This window comes from Schistocerca gregaria, chromosome 7 (assembly GCF_023897955.1).
Source record: "Schistocerca gregaria isolate iqSchGreg1 chromosome 7, iqSchGreg1.2, whole genome shotgun sequence".
In the NCBI taxonomy this organism is placed as follows: Eukaryota; Metazoa; Arthropoda; class Insecta; order Orthoptera; family Acrididae; genus Schistocerca; species Schistocerca gregaria.
Window position 1 is genome coordinate 555,974,113 of NC_064926.1, and position 24,021 is coordinate 555,998,133.

A 24,021-nucleotide genomic window follows, 5' to 3' on the forward strand; every position below is an offset into this window, starting at 1 on the left:
CCTTTGGCGACACGACCAACAGGGACGTTCATTTGTGATCCTATGGTCACACCGAATGAGAGTGTCCGCACGTTCCAGGACTGCAGGAGTCACTGTTGTTTGTGTCCGGCCGGCAGGCACGAGATCGGACAGGTTTGCGCGACCTTGTTGACATGATGAAAGACGCCTCGCCCAACGGCGCACCGTGCTTTTGTTCACTGCCAGGTCCTCATAGGCATTCCACAAGCGTCTATGAATATCTGCAATGCCCTAGTTTTCCGCCAAAAGAATGACAGCTCTCTGCTTAGAACGCACCTCCGTTGGAGACGACATTTTGAAGGTTACGTGTTTCGCAGCCACCTGTTGGATTCCTCATGAAACCACAGGGGTTGTGGTATCAATATTTCACCGTGTTGCGCAACAAATTCTTCATTTTTTTCAACTGAAACTGGCGTTCAATAGAAGTGTTGCATTACTATTGAACGTCCCGTGTAAATTAAGAAAAACTGGTCTCCATGAGACACTGTGCCATTTTGTAAAATAATGATTGCTGAATAAATTGAGGATTCTGTCGACATTTCGGTGGACTTCTATATCTACACCTACGTAGATACCCCGCAATCCACCGTACGGTGTACGGAGGAGGGTACTGTGTACCACTACTAGTCATTTCCTTCCTGTTACATTCGCAACTAGAAGGAGACAAAAACGAAGATCTATACGTTTCAGTAAGAGCCCGAATCTCTCTTATTCGGTCTTGCAAGTCCTTATGCGAGGTGTACGTTGTTGGCAGTAGGAACGTTCTGCTGCAAATGGCTGTTTTTTAAAATCTTCTCATTAGTGTTGCGAGGAAAGGATGCCTACTTGCCTCAAGCGATTTCCATTTCAATTCCCGAAGCAGCTCCGTAATACCCTCATGTTGATCGATTATACCGGTTACAAATCCAGCAACCTGCTGCTGAAATACTTCGATGTCTTCCTTTAATCGAACGTGGTGGGGATCCCAAACAATCGAGCTGTTCAATGTTGTGAGTTGGAACATTTTTCACACCTTTGCTTCTAGTCAGTCCTGAAATAAAAGTCGGATATATTTTCTTATTCCATTTGGAAATAATAGCAGTCACTTTATGTGTGCTCCAGTACTCCGGATAAGTAACGTCCTTTCACATGAAAATTTATTCCAAGATCGTGTTCGTAGGAACAAATATTGTAATAAAATTTGGAAGTGTTTCAATAGATAAAATATTGTCAACACTGTAATTAATAGTGTATGTACTACATCATTACGGTACGACACACATAATTACGAAGCAGTATTAAAAACACAGTTACAAGTTAAAACAATTTTGAAATAAAAGCTGCTGGCCACTAAAACAAATTTCCATTTCAAAGACAGTGAAAACTATTTACTTACTAAAGAAACTCACTTCATTTGCAATTATCACGTGTTCCAGGACAAATGACCTTCCATCTCAAGGCACAAGACACTGCACGACCGAAGAAATATGGCTTAAACGTGCACATGTTAAGCAACTGGTTTTAAAATATACAGAATTTGACTCGCTGTAAAACACTGTAACTCAAGAATTAACAATGTCCTCAAAACATGAAATTTTATCATAAGCATGGTTGGAGCCCATAGCAATTATGTGAAATAAATTGTTGATGGATATCCAGCAACCCGCAAAAAGTTGGTGTTAGGTTACTTGATTCAAAACTGCTGTTACCGGTTTCGAGTTTGTAGAATTCGTCATCAGACGCTTTCGTGCTTTCTTAAAAACGCATCACATGTTTTCACGAAAACAATAAAGTCGTCTGCTGGGGAACTGTATAAATTCAAAACCGGTAACTGTACTTATTGAATAGAGGAACCTAAAACCAATATGTGGCTGGTTGCTGTACACCATTAACAGTTTATCTTCAAAATATCTTTAATATATTAATATCGAAAAACGCGGCATAAATCCCTGTCTCGTGTTCTGCAATAACGAAACGAGTAGAAAATGGCGAAAACAGCGAATTCCTTGGTGTGATTCTAAAATTCCTCACTAGACAGAAACACCGAGCGGGAAACATCACGTGTTCTTAGATACACTATACTCCAGCTAAAATACTCATCTCTGCTCAAGAATGGGCCATACCAGCGTTATCTATGCAGTCTCCTTCAGAGATGAGCTACACTCTCCTGCAATTCTCTCAATAAACCGAATACCATTGGTCTCCATTCTTACCGATCTCACGTCATCGGTCCACTTCATATCGCTTTGTAACGTTGCCTGTAGGTATTTAATCGACGCGTGTCAAGCAAACGCCATTAACAATGTAACCTACATTTTTATAAATTAGAGCTAGCTGCATTTCATCACACCAAATAGAAAATCCGTCTCAGTCCTCCTGTATCGTCCAACGCTCTCTCAATAACAGCACCTTCCCCTACACTACATTCTTAAGGACGTCGGTTCAAACACGCATCCAGCCATCCTGATGTAAGTTTTCCGTGATTTCCTTATATCGCTGGTTCCTTTGAAAGACCATGGCCGATTTCCTCCCCAATCTTTCTCTAATCCGAGCTTCTCCTTCTTCTCTAATGACCTCATTGTCGACGGGACGTTAAACAGTAGTCTTCTCCTCGTCCTGCACCACAGCGTCTTTAGCAAATAGCCACAGATTCCTTCTCGCCCACAAAACCGTCAGATCGTTAACGTACACGGAGAACAAAAGCGGTCCTATCACACTATCCTGGAGCACTACTGACGATATTCTTGTCTCTGATGAACACTTGCCACCCAAGAACTGCGTACTTAATTCTTTTAATTAATAATTCTTAGAGTCACTCATAAATTTCGCAGACTATTCCGTATTGATGGACATTCGTTGACAGTCTGCAATCGAGCACTGCGTCAAACATTGTCCAGAAATAGTTTTATGGAATTCCCCTGATGCCATTCATCCATGCTTTGCAGTTTATCGTCTGAGATAAGAAGGAACTGAGTCTCGCACAAGTGATGCTTTCTAAATCAGTGCAGATTTACGCAGAGCAGATTTTCTGTGCCAGTGACATTTGGTATATTAGAACGTAGTATATGCTCAAGGATTCTGCAGAAAACCTATGTTAATGATACCCGTCTGTAGTTTTGCACATCTGTTCCTTAAATGTTCTTAAATAGGAATCACTAGTTTTTCCCAGTCGCTTACGACTCGGCGCTGGGTCTAGTGGAGTGCGGTATTTTGAGGTTTCCCTAGCAAATAGGAGACCAATTGTATCAACAGATTTTAAAGCAGTGACGTAATGTTACGCCTTTTAGAGGCTTAAGCGGACGCTCAACAGCAGTATAAACCAGCAGACGCTGAGGTAGTGTAGTGGAGACGTGGCAACTACGTGAGAGTCATCCAGTGACAGAAAAGGTTAGTGTGATTGGCGTACGGTTACTGAGTGTGAGATTTATCTAGTGTTAAATTCCAAACCTCTCCACCGTATCTCGCGGAGTCAGATCATGTACACTGTAGATGATTAGCAGTCCGTTGTATGGGGATAACTAAGCTAGGTGGCCACTTGGTGCTATTCGAAAGTAGCGGGCTATGTGCTTGCAGCAGACTTCACCCTCTGCTTTCCCTTCATCCATAACAATACAAACGTAACACTACACTGGACAAGCACTCCTAAAAAATGGCTATGAGCACTATGCGACTTGAATTCTGAGGTCATCAGTCGCCTAGAAAGAACTAATTAAACCTAACTAACCTAAGGACATGACACACATCCATGCCCGAGGCAGGATTCGAACCTGCGACCGAGAAGACACTCCCAGAAGTTCTCCACACAGACGCAGATACTCATTTGACACTTCGCAACAGGTCGGAGGAAAGCAACGGAGAACCAACTCAACTTTGACGTTATCCAAAACGGCGGTATGGGATCCCTGCATCTGTCCCCAAAAGCTCATTTTCTGAGTACGTGACAGACTTTTCTAGTCTACTGTAAGCGCTTAGAATACAGGTTAACGTCATATGAAAGTAATAAAGAGTTCTGTGGCACAAATGCACTGCCTACGATAGCTTTACAGCACGACATACTGTTTTCACATCAACAACGAATACTGTCATCGCTTGATCTCTCGCCCTATCTTTAACAATTCACTAGTCTGAGTTCCACGTTTCATTTCCTCTTTTGAGGTCGCTTTTGCTTTTTGTGTAAGTACTTTTGTTAAATAATGACTTTCATTTACGGCTGTGTAATCAGTGAGGCGTAGTAATGTTGTGGCAGAACAAACAGGGGTCTTGTTTTCTATAAGTGACTTACGAGGCGAACACGTCAGTTGACATTACCCGATATACTAGAATTTTCGCTCAGTGGAAGAGAAGTTAAAGTACGCATATTTGTTTCTCAGCTTATCCGTCGATAATCGACCGTATCTGAGAAAACGAGGGTTAATGTTTTTCGCTTAATTTAGATTCCATTTAGCGAACGACTGTTTCGGACGAAATGCTCAGACAGTGGATGGGGCCGCGGTCTCTCCCGTTTCCGGGACGTGTTCGAAAACCGATTAATATTTTTATTTTATTTATTCTTCTTTTCGTTTATCTACCCATAATCTTAGACTACTACACGAATGTTTCTTATCTAGTTAGGGATACAGTGGAGTTACATTAACGGTGAATGTACAGTTGGGTTTCACAGTGTATTACACTGATGGAAAAAAACCACAGCCCCAAAAATGATTAATGTAGAGTAATGAAATTTCTGGAATACATTTGTCTCGGTAACATATTAAACTGATAACGCTGCAAGACCACAGGTAAAAACTAAGCGCGAGATAAGTAATGGAAAGTGTGAAACGCTGGCACATTAATAACCGGTGTAACCGCCAGAATGCTGAATGACGGCATGCTAACGTTCATGCAATGCTATGTACAGGTGCTGCATGACAGTTTGTGGGATGTAGTTGCATGACTGTTGCACTTGGTCGGTCGATACGGGGAGGTTAATGCCTGTTGTGGATGATGCTAGAGTTTTCGTCCGCTGGTCGTGGATGATGCTACAAATGTTTTCCAATCATGTTCCATTTTTGCTCAGCTGGAGACAGATCTAGTGATTGCGCAAGCCAAGGCATTATGTCGACTCTTTGTAGAGCATGTTCGGTTAAAACAGTGGCATGTGGGCAAGCGCTATCCTGTTGGAAAACTCCCCTTGGAAAGCTGCTCATGTGTGGCAGCAAGACATACTGACGTGCAAATTTGTAATCTGGGTGCGTGGGATTACCACGAGAGTGCTCTTGCTGTCATACTAAATCGCATCCGAGACCGTAACTCGAGATGTACGTCTAGTATTTCTGGCACGCAAACCGGTCGTTTGCAGGTTCTCTATTGGCCTCCTCCTAATCAACGCACGGCCATAATCGGGCCCGAGATATAACTAACTTTCATCGCAATACACAGCAGACCTCTATCCTGCCCTCCAGTGATCCCTCGCTTGACGCCACTGAAGTCGCAAATGGCGGTCGTTTGGGATCGCTGAATTGCACGCTGCAGAGCATCTGGCTCGGAGCTGTCATTGAAGTAACCGATTTGTTGTGTCAATGAGGTGCCAACTGCTGCTACAGATGCGCCAGATCCATACGACGCACGCAGTGGTCTTCCGTCTTGGTAGTACCACATGGCCGTCATGAGTCCGGGATTCTTGCGACCGTACTTTCTTTCAATCACCGCTGCCAGCAATCGTGTATAACGGCTACATTCCTGCCAAGTCTTTCTGGAGTATCGCAGAAGAAAATCCAGCTTTTCGTAACACTATTATACGACCTCATTCACAAACAGTGAGGTGTTGATAATGGCGTTTTCGTCGTCTTGAAGGCATTTTCGATGAATATCAGTTAACTACTTGAACCTTGAAGGCAACCAACGCTGTACTCAAAGCAAATGTGATTGACATCCTCATATTGGCGGTACCTCCGCTACTCTTACGGGACTTCCCTTCAAATCTGAACTGACGTCATCTCCCAGATGTAGCAATACGCCTGCTAACTTCCCTTTATGTCGCACAACTCCTTGTTGATGTTGCGATTTTTTCCGTAAGTGTACTTGTGCTATATTGTACATGTCTGTATGGTATTTTCGGGGGTTGCAATCATTCCAAATTCTCGCATTCTTTTATTTCATTCGTAAGTAGTCTGTTCACGTGTTTGTATGTTGGCAGTTTGTATATATTGCAGTTAAAGTAAAAAAAAAAATATTATTTAGCTGTTTCACATTCTAATATCAATTTCTTCTTTATGTCTTATATTTTATGTTTATGTCCTACAGGAAGATCTGGTGCACTCCCTTGTATGATACAGACCAGAAACACTCAAAACATAGAACTGTCAGACACGACGAACACAGCGCAAAGGTAGGTTTGCCACACAGATATTTCTTAGTATGAATATTACTCATTGATGAAGATTTCACGCTTTCTTAGTATATTTACAGCAAACCACAAATAACAGATTACTTTCCCGAAAACGGGTCCTTGCAATTGATTACGAATCAACATACGCTATGAGAATTTCACCGAAAACAATTTCACGTATTTTGTTTTTTTTTATTTATTCGCCAGATATATAATTGCTAAACGATTAAGAACAATATTATTTCAATATACACTGAAAAAACATTAGTGCAGTTATCCTGTACGGATGGTAAGGTGAATGAAAAACTCTAATAAAAATAATAATGTTGTTTCGAACATGGGGCGCAAAAGGTGAACCGTGACCCTAGGAATCGTGCCACCGTTTCGGTTGAATTAATTACATACTAAAAAAACACGTAAAGTACCTCGAAAGTTCTTACCGTCTTTTCTTAGAAACGATCGAGTGTCTACGAATAAGCAGACACATGTGTTCGTTTAATTTGACCCTCTTTTGCTGAGCGAAGTTTCAGGGAGACTGGGTTTATAGCACGTGCCATTCTCCTTGTTAGTTCGAAAATATCTCAACTACCCAAGAGAGAATGGAAACGCTTTTCAGAACGTTAAATTCCACAACCAGCTATCAAAGTAAACTTGTACAGCTCGATGTATAGGCATCAGTGTTATCGAAGAACTGTATTGAAATCAAACGGTCCATATCGATGTTGACTAGGACTATAGAACTATAATTTTGATGGAAGATGGGTTCACGGCCCTCGTGTGGTTACTTAACACCGTTGTATTCTCTTAAGACTGTGAAAATTGTTTTATTTTCATTTACTACGATTGGAATGTCGAGTATTAATCATTTTCAGGGAAGACTCTTAAATGTAAATACGCATTCTGCAGTACAAGTGAATAGAGCCGCTAGTACTGTCACCAAGTGAAGACGAATGGTGCGTAACTTACAATCGGTTCATGAAAATGGTAACTTTTTCGCTGGTTTTTATTCGTTTTGTGTTGTTTTTGCACTATAGGACACAGACGCCGCTGGTTCCTGCTTGGTTTGTCGTTTGTACTAGCGGCTGTATTTACGGCTGTATGTGTATTCTTCTTCTACGATTTATGTCTAAAAGCAAACAATTTTCGAAATGCGAACGTAATAAATAAAAAAGTAATAACATTACGTATCCTTATGCGTAAGTGACTATGTCTAAGTAATCTACAACGTATCGGTTAAAAATGACATTGTCTGCGGTACCCTTCAATTTAAATCTGGAAACTATTTTTGAAAACCGTTGAATTAACTATACAGAAACAATCATACACTTTTGAAGAAAGACAGTAAATAGAGATTGTATTGTTTGTGTGCTGTTTGTTAGACAGACTGAGGAAGTGTCGATTAAACACTGGCTAATTCTCTCTCTCCACTGAACGATGGAAGGAAACAGAGATCAAAACATAGTTACGTAAGGTAAAGTATATAAACAAGAGAAGTGAAGTCAAAGTCTAAAAGAAGATGAGGTTTCTGAATATCTAAATCATCTATGGGAAAAGGCGAACAATTTATGAAAAGAAACGGCACTATAAGAAACATTTAAAATATATGGTAAAGAAAAAAGTCGTAATTTCTCCAATAGCTGCATTCTTGTAGATAAATCAATATACGAATTAACAAAACAATAATTTTAAATGGGTCTGAGCACTATGCGATTTAACTTCTGAGGTCATCAGTTGCCTAGAAGTTAGAACTAATGAAACCTAACTAACCTAAGGACATCACACACATTTATGCAAGGGGCAGGATTCGAAACTGCGACCGTAGCGGTCGCTCGGGTCCAGACTGTAGCGCCTAGAACAGCACGGCCAATTCAGCCGGCAATAAACTTAAGGAAACCAGAGGCTGTCACTAGCCAATGGGAAGGGTTTCCTCCTGTCAGAAGTAACTGCAGGCTAAGTGAGTAGCACGGCTCGCAGGTACCTGAACACATTCGCACTATTCCATGGACTACACTGGGCACAGACCATTGGGGTGCACTAATTCCTTCCCGGGGGTTATGAGGTGGCGGCAGGAAGGGCATCTGGTCACCCCTTAAATTAACCTTGCCAAATCCGATTAACCATGCCGACCCTGCGTCCTTGCGGGAAAAGGGACAAGCAATTAAAAAAAAACCGGAAGCATACAGATAGTTGTTTTTCCCTGGCTCTATCTGCGAGTGGAACAGGAAAGGAAATGACAAATAACGGTGGAGGGTACCCTCCGCTACGCACCGTACGTTGGCTTGCGGAGTATCTGTGTACATGTAGACGTAGCACCATGACTGAGGTCTGCGGACTTGGGACGCCAAGCGTGGTGCCTCAGCGTGTGTTAGTTACCGAACGATATATGCAAGAGATCCTTCACACGTGTAAGAATATGGGGTGGAGTGCCATCGTGCACAAAAGTCGTACATTTCACCAGATGCTTATCAGCCAGGCTAGGGATGATGCGTTTCTGTAAAATGTCGACGTCCCTCGCGCCCGTCGCGCTAACAGTACGAAAAGCAGCACCCTGGATTTCTTCGAAGCAAAGGGTCCACCCACATCTGAAGTAGCGAATCCACATCACACAGTAAGTTTCTCGTTATGCAATGGTGTTTCCACGACAGTTCTAGGATTTTCGATAGCTCAGATTCTGCAGTTGTCGGTGTTGATAGTCCATCAGAGTGTCAAATGGGCTTCTTCAATCCCATATTTTGATGTGCCCACAGCACAAATACTTTCCGCGTTACAAAATTGGTGGCTAACAGGTCACAGCGATGCTGGATTTTGTACGCACAGCATCGGAGGACACGCTTTGCGCACTGCGAACAGTAGTACGTGGAATGAGGGTGCGAGGTGCGGCTTTACGAGCACTGACTTCACCAAGTGGACATGAAACCGCTTAAATATCCGTTTCCTCTTTAAATGTAAGCGTGGCAGCACAACTTACGTCTGGTCGCCCACTATGAGGCAGACTGTTTAAGCAACCTGTGGCTTCGAACTCGTCCATATTTTTTTCACAGCCACATTTGTCTCAGGACCTTTGCCCGTTCCAGTACCCTACTTAAGGGAATACCCCGTAACGCCGGAAATGCATATCCTCCTATTTCCATCTATTGTACTATCAACGTCTTTCCATATTTTGTTACCTGAAGATATGACATTTCTGTGTCGATGTATAATTGGTTTCTTTTGTAAATACTGTTTGTATTTTTTACGCCGTAATTATCCTCATGTGTTGGCGGTTTCGCTCAGAGCTGGGCAGTGAAGAGCTTAGCACAGTTCTTGGAATATTATTTGGCATCTTGCCCATTTGCCCTGTTGTGGTGTATCATTTTCTTCTGTATTTCGACACGTGCCTGTATGGCCAATTTAGGGGGGCTTTAGTGTGTTCTGGTCGATCTAGAAATGCTGTGCTTCGCCTCCCTCTTGGATGTAATTTGTTTTCGCTTTTAGCTTATTTCTCCAAGCCATTCTGTTTTATTGTTTTCACCTGCTGATAGGGCTTTAAACGTCATCATGTTCCAGCTAGTGTACCTGTGCTGGTGTAAGCTACGCCCAGGACAACATGTGGCAGAGAGGTTGCAAGAAGATGGACAGAAGCCAACAACAGGCTGGCAGGAAACGCCTTCACAGCCGCCAGCATTTAGATGGCCGCTGCAGACCGGAGGGCCATTCTGTCGTAGTCTGTCGCAATGAGTACGTTCCAGTGTCATCAGTAGCAGCCCAGTGGGAATCGCAGTAGAAGTAAGCTCTGTAACTCAGAGACGGGCAGCACATAGCAACCCTTGTAAGACGTGTATATTTATATTGTCTATTGTCAAGTCATAATTTATGAAAGATGTTTATATTTTGTTAATAGGATTAAGTAGGAATAATTAATATTTGTCATGTTGGAAATAATTGTGGTAGTAGAAAATGTCTGCACCAAAGTATTGTTGACAAGAGAGACCACAAATTGATATAATTTTAAAAAGGGTGGGAGAGACCGCGTATGGATACATTTTTTTTAAAAAAAAGCAGGAACGACCGCCTATTGATACATTTTGTGATGGTAGCAGGGATTGTCTACACCAGAAAGCATTGTTGGCACGAGAGACCGCACTTAAGCGTTCGTAGGAAGTAAGTAGTAAGCGAGATGTGGAGCGAGTCGGTAGCAGGTCTGAAACGAGAGGTTGAAAGGAGCGGTGTGCCTGCCAGCAACCAGCTATGATTTACAAGGGATTATAAACGGATGTCCAGAGACATCAGCTAACTATCATCATATGAGGAACTAATATTATTGAATTATTTTCTTTGCGAAACTCAAGACTACTGAAGATATGTTTGCACAATGCTAGTTGTAAGATTATTGTAAAAAGTAAGTCACATTTGAACGTTTGTAAAATCATTTCATTATCAACAGTAAATATTTGAAGCGTTTTCAGAATATAATTAATTTTTGCCAGCAATGTTGCATTACTGATTATAATCCATCCCCAAAACCATCAACATAAAACTTTGCAAAAATTTTATTGTTTTCAAGAAAAAGTTTAACTATGAATTACGTAACTTCAGTCAAATTAATTAAAGAATAACGTCAGCTTTGCTATTAAAGAATAACGTCAGCTCTGGTAATAAATACAGCCTACCAGCAGCTAATAGAGTATAGTAAAACAGAGTAAGTATATTGATGTCACAGGTCGATGTAGCAATCTATGTTTCGTCGAAATAATCAGAAAAATCACTTTTAATAAGCAGCAATTAAATTTGTATGCAAAGATTGAGAAAGAGAATAAATTTCAAAGGGAAGATTTCATTTGTTATTATTAATCAAGAGATAGAAATCCCAAATAAGTAAGCTTCCCATTCTTATGAATAAGGAAGGCAGTTAATCTAAGCATGCAGTCTGTGTTATAGAAAGATGATACCGGCCACGACACAACATCCTGTCCTTGCTTCCCCTGGTACAGCTCGACAGAGACAAGGAGACGACATAAAGTAATTGTTGTAATCTTTTAAAAGTGTTTGGCTACTTCTTCCACCTTTTTTATATTTGAATTTGTTAAAAGTTGGAATTTGAGCCTCTCTCGAGGCACCCATCTCTTTTTAAAAATATTATGTCAAAAAGGCTGGTTGTGATATGGATTTCCTCACTTGTGCTAAAGAGTTTTGGTGTGTTACAGAAGTAAGTCATGATCTGTTCCCTCACGTCAACTTTGGAGTGTCCCTGCGTGGCCTGTGCGGTCCTTGTGTGTGCCTGTTTTGGATGAGGTGTCCTCTGGGAGCTTTGACAGGTCTGAGGACACGCTGTTGGTGATTACAACATACAGGCATCACTTCTGTCTGTATTCTGCCCGTTATGTTTATAACGTCTATTTTTCTTAAGGGGTTAATATTGTATGTGTTAATATTGTAGGGTTAATATTGCATGTGTGTTCTTTTCTTAAATAAAGAGTCTTAAACGTAATGATTTTCTTTTGTATGAAGCCACAGTCATGTAAAACATTATGAAAGATATGACAGCAATTTGACTGTACAACAGGTTTTATTTCGCAATCTGGATTCCGCCCATAGGCCATTACCAGGTGTTACAATTGCGACGGATTAAAGCACAATAAAAGTATAAGTATCAGACAAAGTATCAGAAAAATAGCAGGGTAAATAGTTAAACCAATGTATCGACTGCATGATTTGTCCTCCTAATTACGTATTATAAAGGTTTAGAATTTGGGAGAACCCAAGTCATCGTCAAAATATGTACCATGGGTTATATAAAGCAATTCTATCGAAGTAAATTCCAGAACGTTTGTGTAATACGCTAATTTCCTAGCAATTAGCACGAATCAGTTGATATGGTTGTAGAATAATAGAAGACCAAATCACAGGCTCTAAATTTTTCTACACTGTGTCCAAGCAGCCACTGACATCCACAACTGAAATGGTTGTCAAAGAGCATGATAAAGGCATCACAGTTTGCACCACGCGATCTGTGATGTGTGATAGGAACAGGTTGTGGAACTCTTTATTACAGTTGCTGGTTACACTGTCTTTGAAGTGGGCAGAGGATGCCAGTATTTACATGACACGGAGTGACGAGCCAGCTTTCCAGTGTGCAAGTAAGAACGCGACTTACTCCGTCGTAATAAAAGATACATAACAGCACAATCTTGCAAAAGTGAAATATTTGATACAAGGTGAATTATAAAATAAACAGGTACGCTTTGTTGTGAATTACAACCATGTTTTAAAAATTGGTCTGTTATATAAAATAAATGGTCACCAACATCGTTGGAATTTAAAACCCCTTACAAAAAGCATGATTGATTGTTATAAAAGATGAAGTGCACAATCGTACAAAATGGGGAAAAAAGTAGATATATGCGTGCAGAGGGGGTCTGGGACGCAGTAAATCAGGAAGTGGTGCACATTACGATAAACGGGAATCGATTAGACCCTCCTATTTTTCTGCTACTTTGTGTGACGGTTGTACTTTTATTGTGCTTTAATCTGCTGCAGTTGCAACACTTGATAATGGCCGAAGGCTGAAATCTAGATTTTGAAATAAAACATGTTGTATAGTGAAATCGCGGTTAGATCTTTCAGAAAATCTTAAACCTGTTTACTAGGACGTTTGGATAAAACTTAAACGACCCTTGAAAGAGCACCGAAAGCCTGTTGCCCATCTTGAAAGTTATAACAGTTCTGTTCTACGTTCTTTCTAATGAAATAGAGATTACCTTGTTAAAACCACTCTAATTTTCAATAGTTATCTGGTGCTCAATTTGCATTAGTAATAAGAATAATTTTGTGACCCAATAAATTTAAAAATGTTTTAAACGAACAATGTTCAATTCCCCGCTCCCACTCTATGGTCCAGCCATTCGTAATATGTGAAGCCGAGCACACGCATTGCTACCGTAGTGCCTCAATACATACGCTGACTCTTCCGATAAAGTAACCATGCCGCTATCGCTGGTTCATCCGACTCCCTCTCTCACTGCAGCCCATTATACACAAATTCTCAAACGGCAGCTCTGACGTAGTGCCATCCACTTCCGTGTATTGACAGGTTTTTGCACTGGCGTTTGATTTATGGAACACCCCATTTCATTTCTGGCATACGGGTCAAGTTTGGCCCCTCTAAAATTGGTTCAAATGACTAACTATCAGCGTCTCTTTGCCGTCCGCGTCCAAAACTCGACCGTTTGTGACTATTCAGGCCGAACATTCCGCAAATAACAATACAATCTACTGGTTTCTCTTTGGTCCATCTCAACTGGCACCTCAGAGAGCTTTCTACCAACAGTCTACTAAGGATGGTCAAAGACATTCTTTTAGAGATCGAATGCTCGATACTGGTGTATATATTTGCAGAATATCTGCGATTTCAAATATAGGAAAGAGTCAGTACGGAAAATTGTCACTTTGACAAACCACTTACATGTTTTGAAAATATATTACACCAAGATCAATATAAGACTAATTTTTGTAATAATTCTGCCCTTCCGTTATTATTGGACCTATAATTATCGTTGTCTTCTGGTAGTTAACTGCGCAAGAAACGTAAACCACCTAATTATCGGAGAATATGTGTGGGAATAGTCAGCATAGGAGCAGTGAACCAATGCAAAAGCACATACATACATATTCACTGATCTGCGGCTCTGCAGACTACACGCTGCTTCCATAAACCGCCTCCATTCTTTCTGTTTCAGCTGCCTTCAGTCCTCAGGTCTGCCAGGTAATTCACCAGGTCGCCCTTCTAGTGCTGTCTTGGTCTTCCTGATACCTGGTTCCCTTCAAAGTGCCTTGTTCACCTGTCTTTCTTCTGGAGTATGCTCTACATCTCAAGTTGATTCCGTACTTCTAGATTTCCAGAAAACGTTTGACACCGTTCCTCAGAAGCGACTTGTAATCAAGCTGCGGGCCTATGGGGTATCGTCTCAGTTGTGAAACTGGATTCGTGACTTCCTGTCAGGAACACCGCAGTTCGTAGTAATAGACGCCAAATCATCGGGTAAAACTGAAGTGATATCAGGTGTTCCCCAGGGAAGTGTCCTGGGACCTCTGCTGTTCCTGATTTATGTAAATGACCTGGGTGACAATCTGAGCAGTTCTCCTAGGTTGTTAGCAGATGATGCTGTAATTTACCGTCTAGTAAGGTCATCCGAAGACCAGTATGAGTTGCAAAGCGATTTAGAAAAGATTGCTGTATGGTGTGGCAGGTGGCAGTTGACGCTAAATAACCAAAAGTGTGAGGTGATCCACATGAGTACGAAAAGAAATCCGTTGGAATTCGAATACTCGATAAATAGTACAATGCTCAAGGCTGTCAATTCAACTAAGTAACTGGGTGTTAAAACTACAAACAACTTCAGTTGGAAAGACCACATAGATAATATTGTGGAGAAGGCAAGCGAAAGGTTGCGTTTCATTGGCAGGACACTTAGAAGATGCAACAAGTCCACTAAAGGGACAGCTTACACTACACTCGTTTGTCCTCTGCTAGAATATTGCTACGCGGTGTGGGATCCTTACCAGGTGGGATTGACGAAGGACATCGAAAGGATGCAAAAAAAGACAGCTCGTTTTGTATCATCACGTAATAGGGGAGAGAGTGTGGCAGATATGATACGCGAGTTGGGATGGAAGTCATTAAGGCAAAGACGTTTTTCGTCGCGGCGAGATCTACACTCCTGGAAATGGAAAAAAGAACACATTGACACCGGTGTGTCAGACCCACCATACTTGCTCCGGACACTGCGAGAGGGCTGTACAAGCAATGATCACACGCACGGCACAGCGGACACACCAGGAACCGCGGTGTTGGCCGTCGAATGGCGCTAGCTGCGCAGCATTTGTGCACCGCCGCCGTCAGTGTCAGCCAGTTTGCCGTGGCATACGGAGCTGCATCACAGTCTTTAACACTGGTAGCATGCCGCGACAGCGTGGACGTGAACCGTATGTGCAGTTGACGGACTTTGAGCGAGGGCGTATAGTGGGCATGCGGGAGGCCGGGTGGACGTACCGCCGAATTGCCCAACACGTGGGGCGTGAGGTCTCCACAGTACATCGATGTTGTCGCCAGTGGTCGGCGGAAGGTGCACGTGCCCGTCGACCTGGAACCGGACCGCAGCGATGCACGGATGCACGCCAAGACCGTAGGATCCTACGCAGTGCCGTCGGGGACCGCATCGCCACTTCCCAGTAAATTAGGGACACTGTTGCTCCTGGGGTATCGGCGAGGACCATTCGCAACCGTCTCCATGAAGCTGGGCTACGGTCCCGCACACCGTTAGGCCGTCTTCCGCTCACACCCCAACATCGTGCAGCCCGCCTCCAGTGGTGTCGCGACAGGCGTGAATGGAGGGACGAATGGAGACGTGTCGTCTTCAGCTATGAGAGTCGCTTCTGCCTTTGTGCCAATGATGGTCGTATGCGTGTTTGGCGCCTTGCAGGTGAGCGCCACAATCAGGACTGCATACGACCGAGGCACACAGGGCCAACACCCGGCATCATGGTGTGGGGAGCGATCTCCTACACTGGCCATACACCTCTGGTGATCGTCGAGGGGACACTGAATAGTGCACGGTACATCCAAACCGTCATCGAACCCATCGTTCTACCATTCCTAGACCGGCAAGGGAACTTGCTGTTCCAACAGGTCAATGCACGTCTGCATGTATCCTTTGCCACCCAACGTGCTCTAGAAGGTGTAAGTCAACTACCCTGGCAGCAAGATCTCCGGATCTGTCCCCCATTGGGCATGTTTGGGACTGGATGAAGCATCGTCTCACGCGGTCTGCACGTCCAGCACGAACGCTGGTCCAACTGAGGCGCCAGGTGGAAATGGCATGGCAAGCCGTTCCACAGGACTACATCCAGCATCTCTACGATCGTCTCCATGGGAGAATAGCAGCCTGCATTGCTGCGAAAGGTGGATATACACTGTACTAGTGCCGACATTGTGCATGCTCTGTTGCCTGTGTCTATGTGCCTGTGGTTCTGTCAGTGTGACCATGTGATGTATCTGACCCCAGGAATGTGTCAATAAAGTTTCCCCTTCCTGGGACAATGAATTCACGGTGTTCTTATTTCAATTTCCAGGAGTGTATTTACGAAATTTGAGTCACCAACTTTCTCTTCCGAATGCGAAAATATTTTGTTGAGCCCAATCTACATACGCAGGAATGATCAAAAATAAAATAAGAGAAATCAGAGCTCAAATAGAAAGATTTAGGTGTTCGTTTTTTCCGCGCGCTGTTCTGGAGTGAAATGGTGGAGAGCTAGTATGATTGTGGTTCATTGAACCCTGTGCTAAGCACTTAAATGTGAATTGTAGAGTAATCATGTAGATGTAGATGTAGACATGTCCTGCCCACCGGATTCCTATGCTCTTCGTCTAATGTAGGACTATTCGTTGTTGCACCAAGAGGGTGATTTCCTCTTTGTCGCTCCTCCTTCATTATCCTTTGTCTAAGATCGATTATATACTTTCCTTGTTACTCTTCTTTAAAATATTATTAGTTTTTCCTTTTCTCGTTTAGTCATGTTCTGGGATTATGAACTGTACACGACCGCTGTGTATATGGCACTTAACATCTGAGGTCATCAGTCCTCTAGAACTTAGATCTATTTAAACGTAACTAACCTAAGGACATCACATACACCCATGCCCGAGGCAGGATTCGAACCTGCGACCGTAGCAGTCACGTGGTTCCAGACTGAACCGCCTGGAACCGTTCGGCCACACCGGTCGGCTTTGCCTCTCTACCTACATTATTCCGTGAATTAGAGCAATTTCAAACGTTAGCGGACTTTTGGGTCACCCCGTATTACGTTAGGAAACGATTCTAAAGTAACAAAGTAGCTTTTCTTAAAATCTAGTTCTGAAGTTTCAGAACATGTAACAACAACGACGCTGTACTATTGTACATATAAGTAATTTTTTCCATCTGATTTTTCGATAAACCTGTGTTATTGATGTTCTGATTTCAATTTTTTTGTTTCACGCCATTGTGTTAAGACAAGTGTAAATAAGTTTCAATGTGAATATTAATGTTGATGTCAAATGTCAAGTAATATTGTAATAGAATTGAAATGTAACTAATGTTGAGACTGTTGTAAGATGTTGAAAATTGTAACTGTGCGTCTGGTCCATACGTAAGTAATGTGTAAGGATACGTAGAATGCAAAACCTCGGGTGAATATCCGGTCTGTCAGGAAACGGTAAAAGGTGGATGGCAGGCGAGCGCGGGAAAATGCACTCGGGCACTGCACGGCACAACGGGCTCAGCAGTAGTAGTTGGAGTCTGGCACTGGTTTCAGCAACACCTTCTGGAGCGAGGAGGCTCTCGTGGAAGACGTAGTTTCACTGAGCCTCGGGTATACAGTTCCAAATCCCACGCAGCATGGCAAAATTCCATAGGCACTAAATGGAAAAGCATTGCGGCGCTAAGAAGAATTAAAGTGCCGATACATCAAGAGCCATAGCTGTGGTTGTATGTGTGCTCTGTGCCTCGCCATCTCGCAGCCTGCCGACCGCCGCATCGATACTAGCAGGTTGAAACTTTTAGTACTGTATTCGTGTGGATCAGAGAGTGAACTCTGTTTGTTTGGTACAATAATAACCTAAATTTTACCAGAACCTTTCCATCATTTAATTATCCTCACAACTAACCTAGACATGGTCCTTTCCAAATGTTGTGCAATCCGAGTGTCCCGAAATGAAAATTAAAATTTGTGTTAATAATAATGATTTGCAGAACTAGCTATATTAGAAATGTGTTTAAAGAAATGTTTTGTTAATGAACGAGTAAATGAATAACGAAGGTCTAACAAAGTTGAAAGATAACTTAAGTATTGATATAGTAATGAAGTTTATTATTTCGTGAGAGATTTAAAGGCATTTAAATCAGCAGTAAATGCGATGAAAAGAGTAGTAACTTATATACTGGAAATCTTGAACGCATCATAAATTCAGTAATCCTTTTCTTTTTAAATACGAGGATCATAACAGTTTCGAGGTTCCCCTCATTCATTTGAATTCAGAAATATGACTCGAAAGTGCTATTTCTAGGGTAACCTATGCCCGATTTTAGTCAGATTAATAGACAGTATAAAGTTTTGCAGTATACATTATAGTGTAGTGTTGTGTATTCATGGTTTTCCATATCAGTACATAACGTGAAACTATTAGTTCAGTAGATTGTCTGGTTCTAAAATTCTACTATGTTATACAGTGTTACAACTTGTTGTTTTGCATGAATATATACCAACTAGTACAGGGAAGAAACTCAGTGAATGCCTAATTAGGGTGGCGACCGTACTGCTGTCGCATTGGTAGCATCTCCTGGTTTGCTTTTGATTCATCCTGACGTGTGATTGCATTTCGAACTCACTTGACGGATCATTGTTATTACAGAGTGGACGTAAGTGTGATTTTCCACCATTCAGGTACACGCGGTCGATACCTACACGAAAATCCTTTCTTATAAGGTGAATCCCGCTCATTGACCATACCACAGGCTTTAACAATTACTGTGTCAGGGATTACAAGCACAGTGTTCGTATCAGACGTCTCACCGTCATTAGTGGTTGCAGAACGGGGATTGCGTGGTCGGATCCAGCTGCTTCACCGTAGAACGGAGATGCGTGGCCTTACCGCTGAGCACCATGTCCAGGTAGGTCATCTCCTGGACGGCCTCGTAGCTGAGCCTGCCGCCGCGCGCTCTCATCACCGCGTCCACCTGCTGGCGGGCGCGCGTCTGCACCTCGGCGTCCAGCGACAGCTCGTACAGGCAGAAGCTCAGCGCGCTGGCCAGCATCTCGAGGGCGAAGCCGAACGTGGCGAACACGTACGCCACCAGGGAGTCGTCCGAGAACTCTGAAACACGTGACCACGACAAGAAAGGTGGCTACTACAGGAGATTTACACTTTAAGCTGTGTACAGGGTGTTACAAAAAGGTACGGCCAAACTTTCAGGAAACATTCCTCACACACAAGTAAAGAAAAGATGTTATGTGGACATGTGTCCGAGCTCATTTTAGTATGTACAGTGCTTCCTCGATTCACCGCCTGTTTGAGCAATTGAAGGAAGGTAATGTTGACTTCGGTGGTTGTGTTAACATACGACTCATTGCTCTATAGTACTAGCATCAAGCACATCAGTACGTACCATCGACAGGTTAGTGTTCATCAAGAAAGTGGTTTTTCAGTCAGTGCAATGTTTACAAATGCAGAGTTGACAGATGCCCATTTGATTTATGGATTAGCAAGGGGCAATACCCGTGGCGCGGTACGTTTGTATCGAGACAGATTTCCAGAACGAAGGTGTCCTGACAGGAAGACGTCCGAAGCAATCTATATCTACATCTACATGACTAGTCTGCAATCCATATTTAAGTGCTTGGCAGAGGGTTCATCGAACCACAATCATACTATCTGACTACCATCCCACTCCAGAACAGCGCGCGGGAAAAACGAACACCTCAACCTTTCTGTTCGAGCTCTGATTTCTCTTATTTTATTTTGATGATCATTCCTACGTATGTAGGTTGGGATCAACAAAATATTTTCGCATTCGGAAGAGAAAGATGGTGACTCAAATTTCGTCAATACACTCCTGGAAATTGAAATAAGAACACCGTGAATTCATTGTCCCAGGAAGGGGAAACTTTATTGACACATTCCTGGGGTCAGATACATCACATGATCACACTGACAGAACCACAGGCACATAGACACAGGCAACAGAGCGTGCACAATGTCGGCACTAGTACAGTCTATATCCACCTTTCGCAGCAATGCAGGCTGCTATTCTCCCATGGAGCCGATCGTAGAGATGCTGGATGTAGTCCTGTGGAACGGCTTGCCATGCCATTTCCACCTGGCGCCTCAGTTGGACCAGCGTTCGTGCTGGACGTGCAGACCGCGTGAGACGACGCTTCATCCAGTCCCAAACATGGTCAATGGGGGACAGATCCGGAGATCTCGCTGGCCAGGGTAGTTGACTTACACCTTCTAGAGCACGTTGGGTGGCACGGGATACATGCGGACGTGCATTGTCCTGTTGGAACAGCAAGTTCCCTTGCCGGTCTAGGAATGGTAGAACGATGGGTTCGATGACGGTTTGGATGTACCGTGCACTATTCAGTGTCCCCTCGACGATCACCAGAGGTGTAGGGCCAGTGTAGGAGATCGCTCCCCACACCATGATGCCGGGTGTTGGCCTGTGTGCCTCGGTCGTATGCAGTCCTGATTGTGGCGCTCACCTGCACGGCGCCAAACACGCATACGACCCTCATTGGCACCAAGGCAGAAGTGACTCTCATCGCTGAAGACGACACGTCTCCATTCGTCCCTCCATTCACGCCTGTCGCGACATTACTGGAGGCGCGCTGCACGATGTTGGGGCGTGAGCGGAAGACGGCCTAACGGTGTGCGGGACCGTAGCCCAGCTTCATGGAGACGGTTGCGAATGGTCCTCGCCGATACCCCAGGAGCAACAGTGTCCCTAATTTACTGGGAAGTGGCGGTGCGGTCCCCTACGGCACTGCGTAGGATCCTACGGTCTTGGCGTGCATCCGTGCGTCGCTGCGGTCCGGTCCCAGGTCGACGGGCACGTGCACCTTCCGCCGACCACTGGCGACAACATCGATGTACTGTGGAGACCTCACGCCCCACGTGTTGAGCAATTCGGCAGCACGTCCACCCGGCCTCCCGCATGCCCACTTTACGCCCTCGCTCAAAGTCCAACAACTGCACATACGGTTCACGTCCACGCTGTCGCGGGATGCTACCAGTGTTAATGACTGCGATGGAGTTCCGTATGCCACGGCAAACTGGCTGACACTGACGGCGGCGGTGCACAAATTCTGCGCAGCTAGCGCCATTCGACGGCCAACACCGCGGTTCCTGGTGTGTCCGCTGTGCCGTGCGTGTGATCATTGCTTGTACAGCCCTCTCGCAGTGTCCGGAGCAAGTATGGTGGGTCTGACACACCGGTGTCTATGTGTTCTTTTTTCCATTTCCAGGAGTGTAGATCTCGCCGTGACGAAAACGTCTTTGCTTTAATGACTTCCATCCCAACTCGCGTATCATATCTGCCACACTCTCTCCCCTATTACGAGCTGCCCGTTTTTGCACCCTTTCGATGTCCTGCGTCATGCCCAGCTAGTAAGGTTCCCACACCGCGCAGCAATATTCTAAGAGAGGACGAACGAGTGTAGTGAAGCTGTCTCTTTAGTGCACTTGTTGCATCTTCTAAGTGTCCTGCCAATGAAACCCAACCTTTGGCACGCCTTCCCCACAATATTATCTATGTGGTCTTTCCAGCTGAAGCTGTTCGTAATTTTAACACCCAGATACTTAGTTGAATTGACAGCCTTGAGAATTGTACTATTTACCGAATAATCGGTTTCCATCGGATTTCTTTTGGAACTCAAGTGCATCACCTCACACTTTTCGTTATTTAGCGTCAACTGGAACCTGCCACACCATATAGCAATCTTTTCTAAATCGCTTTGCAACTCATACTGGTCTTCAGATGACCTTACTAGACGGTAAATTACAGTATCATCTGCGAACAACCTAAGAGAACTGCTCAAATTGTCACCCAGGTCATTTATATAGATCAGGAACAGCAGAGGTCCCAGGACGCTTCCCTGGGGAACACCTGATATCACTTCAGTGTTACACGATCATTTGGATTCTATTACTACAAACTGCGTTTTTCCTTTCAGGAAATCACGAATCCAGTCGCACAACTGAGACGATACCCCATAGGCCCGTAGCTTGATTAGAAGTCGCTTGTGAGGAGTGGTGTCGAAAGCTTTCCGGAAATCCAGAAATAAGGAATCAACCTGAGATCCCCTGTCGATAGCGGCCATTAATTCGTGCGAATAACGAGCTAGCTGCGTTGCACAAGAACGATGTTTTCTGAAACCATGCTGATTACATATCAATAGATCGTTACCTACAAGATGATTCATAATGTTTGAATACAGTATATGCTTCAAAACTCTACTGCAAACCGACGTCAATGATATAGGTCTGTAGTTCGGTGGATTACTCCTACTACCCTTCTTAAACACTGGTGCGACCTGCGCAATTTTCCAATCTGTAGGTACAGATCTATCGGTGATCGAGCGGTTGTACATGATTGCTAAGTAGGGAGCTATTTTGTCAGCGTAATCCGAAAGGAACCTAATCGGTATACAATTTGGACCTGATGACTTGCCCATATCAAGCGATTTGAGTTGCTTCGCAACCCCTAAGGTATCTACTTCTAAGAAACTCTTGCTAGCAGCTGTTCGTGTTTCAAATTCTGATCGGCGTCTTACGGAGCACGGAACATTCCAGCCTATGACTCGCGACTTGGAAAGACCTAGAACGACGAGGACAGCTGCAACGGACGAGGCAATTCTTCGTGCAGTTTACGATAACCCTAATGTCGGCGCCAGAGAAGTTGCTCCTGTACAGGGTAACGTTGACCTCGTCACTGTATGGAGAGTGCTACGGAAGAAGCAGTTGTTTCCGTACCATGTACAACGTGTGCAGGCACTATCAGCAGCTCATTGGCCTCCACGGGTTCACTTCTGCGAATGGTTCATCCAACAATGTGTCAATCCTCATTTCAGTGCAAATGTTCTCTTTACGGATAAGGCTTCATTCCAACGAGATCAAATTGTAAATTTTCACAATCGACATGTGTGGGCTGACGAGAATCCGCACGCAATTGTGCAATCACGTCAACACAGATTTTCTGTGAACGTTTGGGCAGGCATTGTTGGTTATATCTTGAATGGGCCACATGTTCTTCCACCTACGCTCGATGCAGCACGTTATCATGATTTCATACTTGATACTCTACCTGTGCTGCTAGAACATGTGCCTTTACCAGTACGACACAACATGTGGTTCATGCACGATGGAGCTCCTGCACATTGCAGTCGAAGTGTTCGTACGCTTCTCAACAACAGATTCGGTGTTCGATGGATTGGTAGAGGCGGACCAATTCCATGGCCTCCACGCTCTCCTGACCTCAACCATCTTGACTTCCATTTATGGGGGCATTTGAAAGCTATTGTCTACGCAACCCCGGTACCAAATGTACAGACTCTTCGTGCTTGTATTGCAGACGGCTGTGATACAATACGCCATTCTCCAGAGTTGCATCAGCGCATCAGGGATTCTATGCGACGGAGGGTAGATGCATGTATCCTGGCTAACGGAAGACATTTTGGACATTTCCTGTAACAAAGCCTTTGAAGTCACGCTGGTACTTTCTGTTGCTGTGTGTTTCCATTCCATGATTAATGTGATTTGAAGAGAAGTAATAAAATGAGCTGTAACATGGAAAGTAACATATTTTCTTTCTTTGTGTGCGAGGAATGTTTCCCGAAAGTTTGGCCGTACCTTTTTGTAACACCGTGTATAAATTTGTCCTTAACTTCCGACAGTGCCATATCTGAGTTTCCGAAGATGTTCACTATCTTAACGATTGGGAGCTACCTGACTGTTGGGACTGATTTGTGTCCCTGACCTACGAGGTGCGACAATAATCGGACTGGTGTGAAAAAAAGTTGCTTACCGTTTTAGTCAAGTTTAGTATTGTCTCCTTCAAAGTAGTTCCCTTCTGATTTCACACACTTTA

General features: G+C 43.7%; 1 protein-coding gene across 1 annotated transcript in view; it reads right to left on the reverse strand.

Annotated features, from left to right (window-relative positions):
- The window catches only part of LOC126281857 (probable cytochrome P450 6a14), a 95,670-nt gene that overhangs the window by 24,518 nt on the left and 47,131 nt on the right, over nt 1-24,021 (reverse strand). The window contains exon 4 of the mRNA XM_049981119.1: nt 19,029-19,250. Coding sequence (XP_049837076.1) covers nt 19,029-19,250 — 222 coding nt within the window. The remainder of the gene's footprint in view (nt 1-19,028; nt 19,251-24,021) is intronic.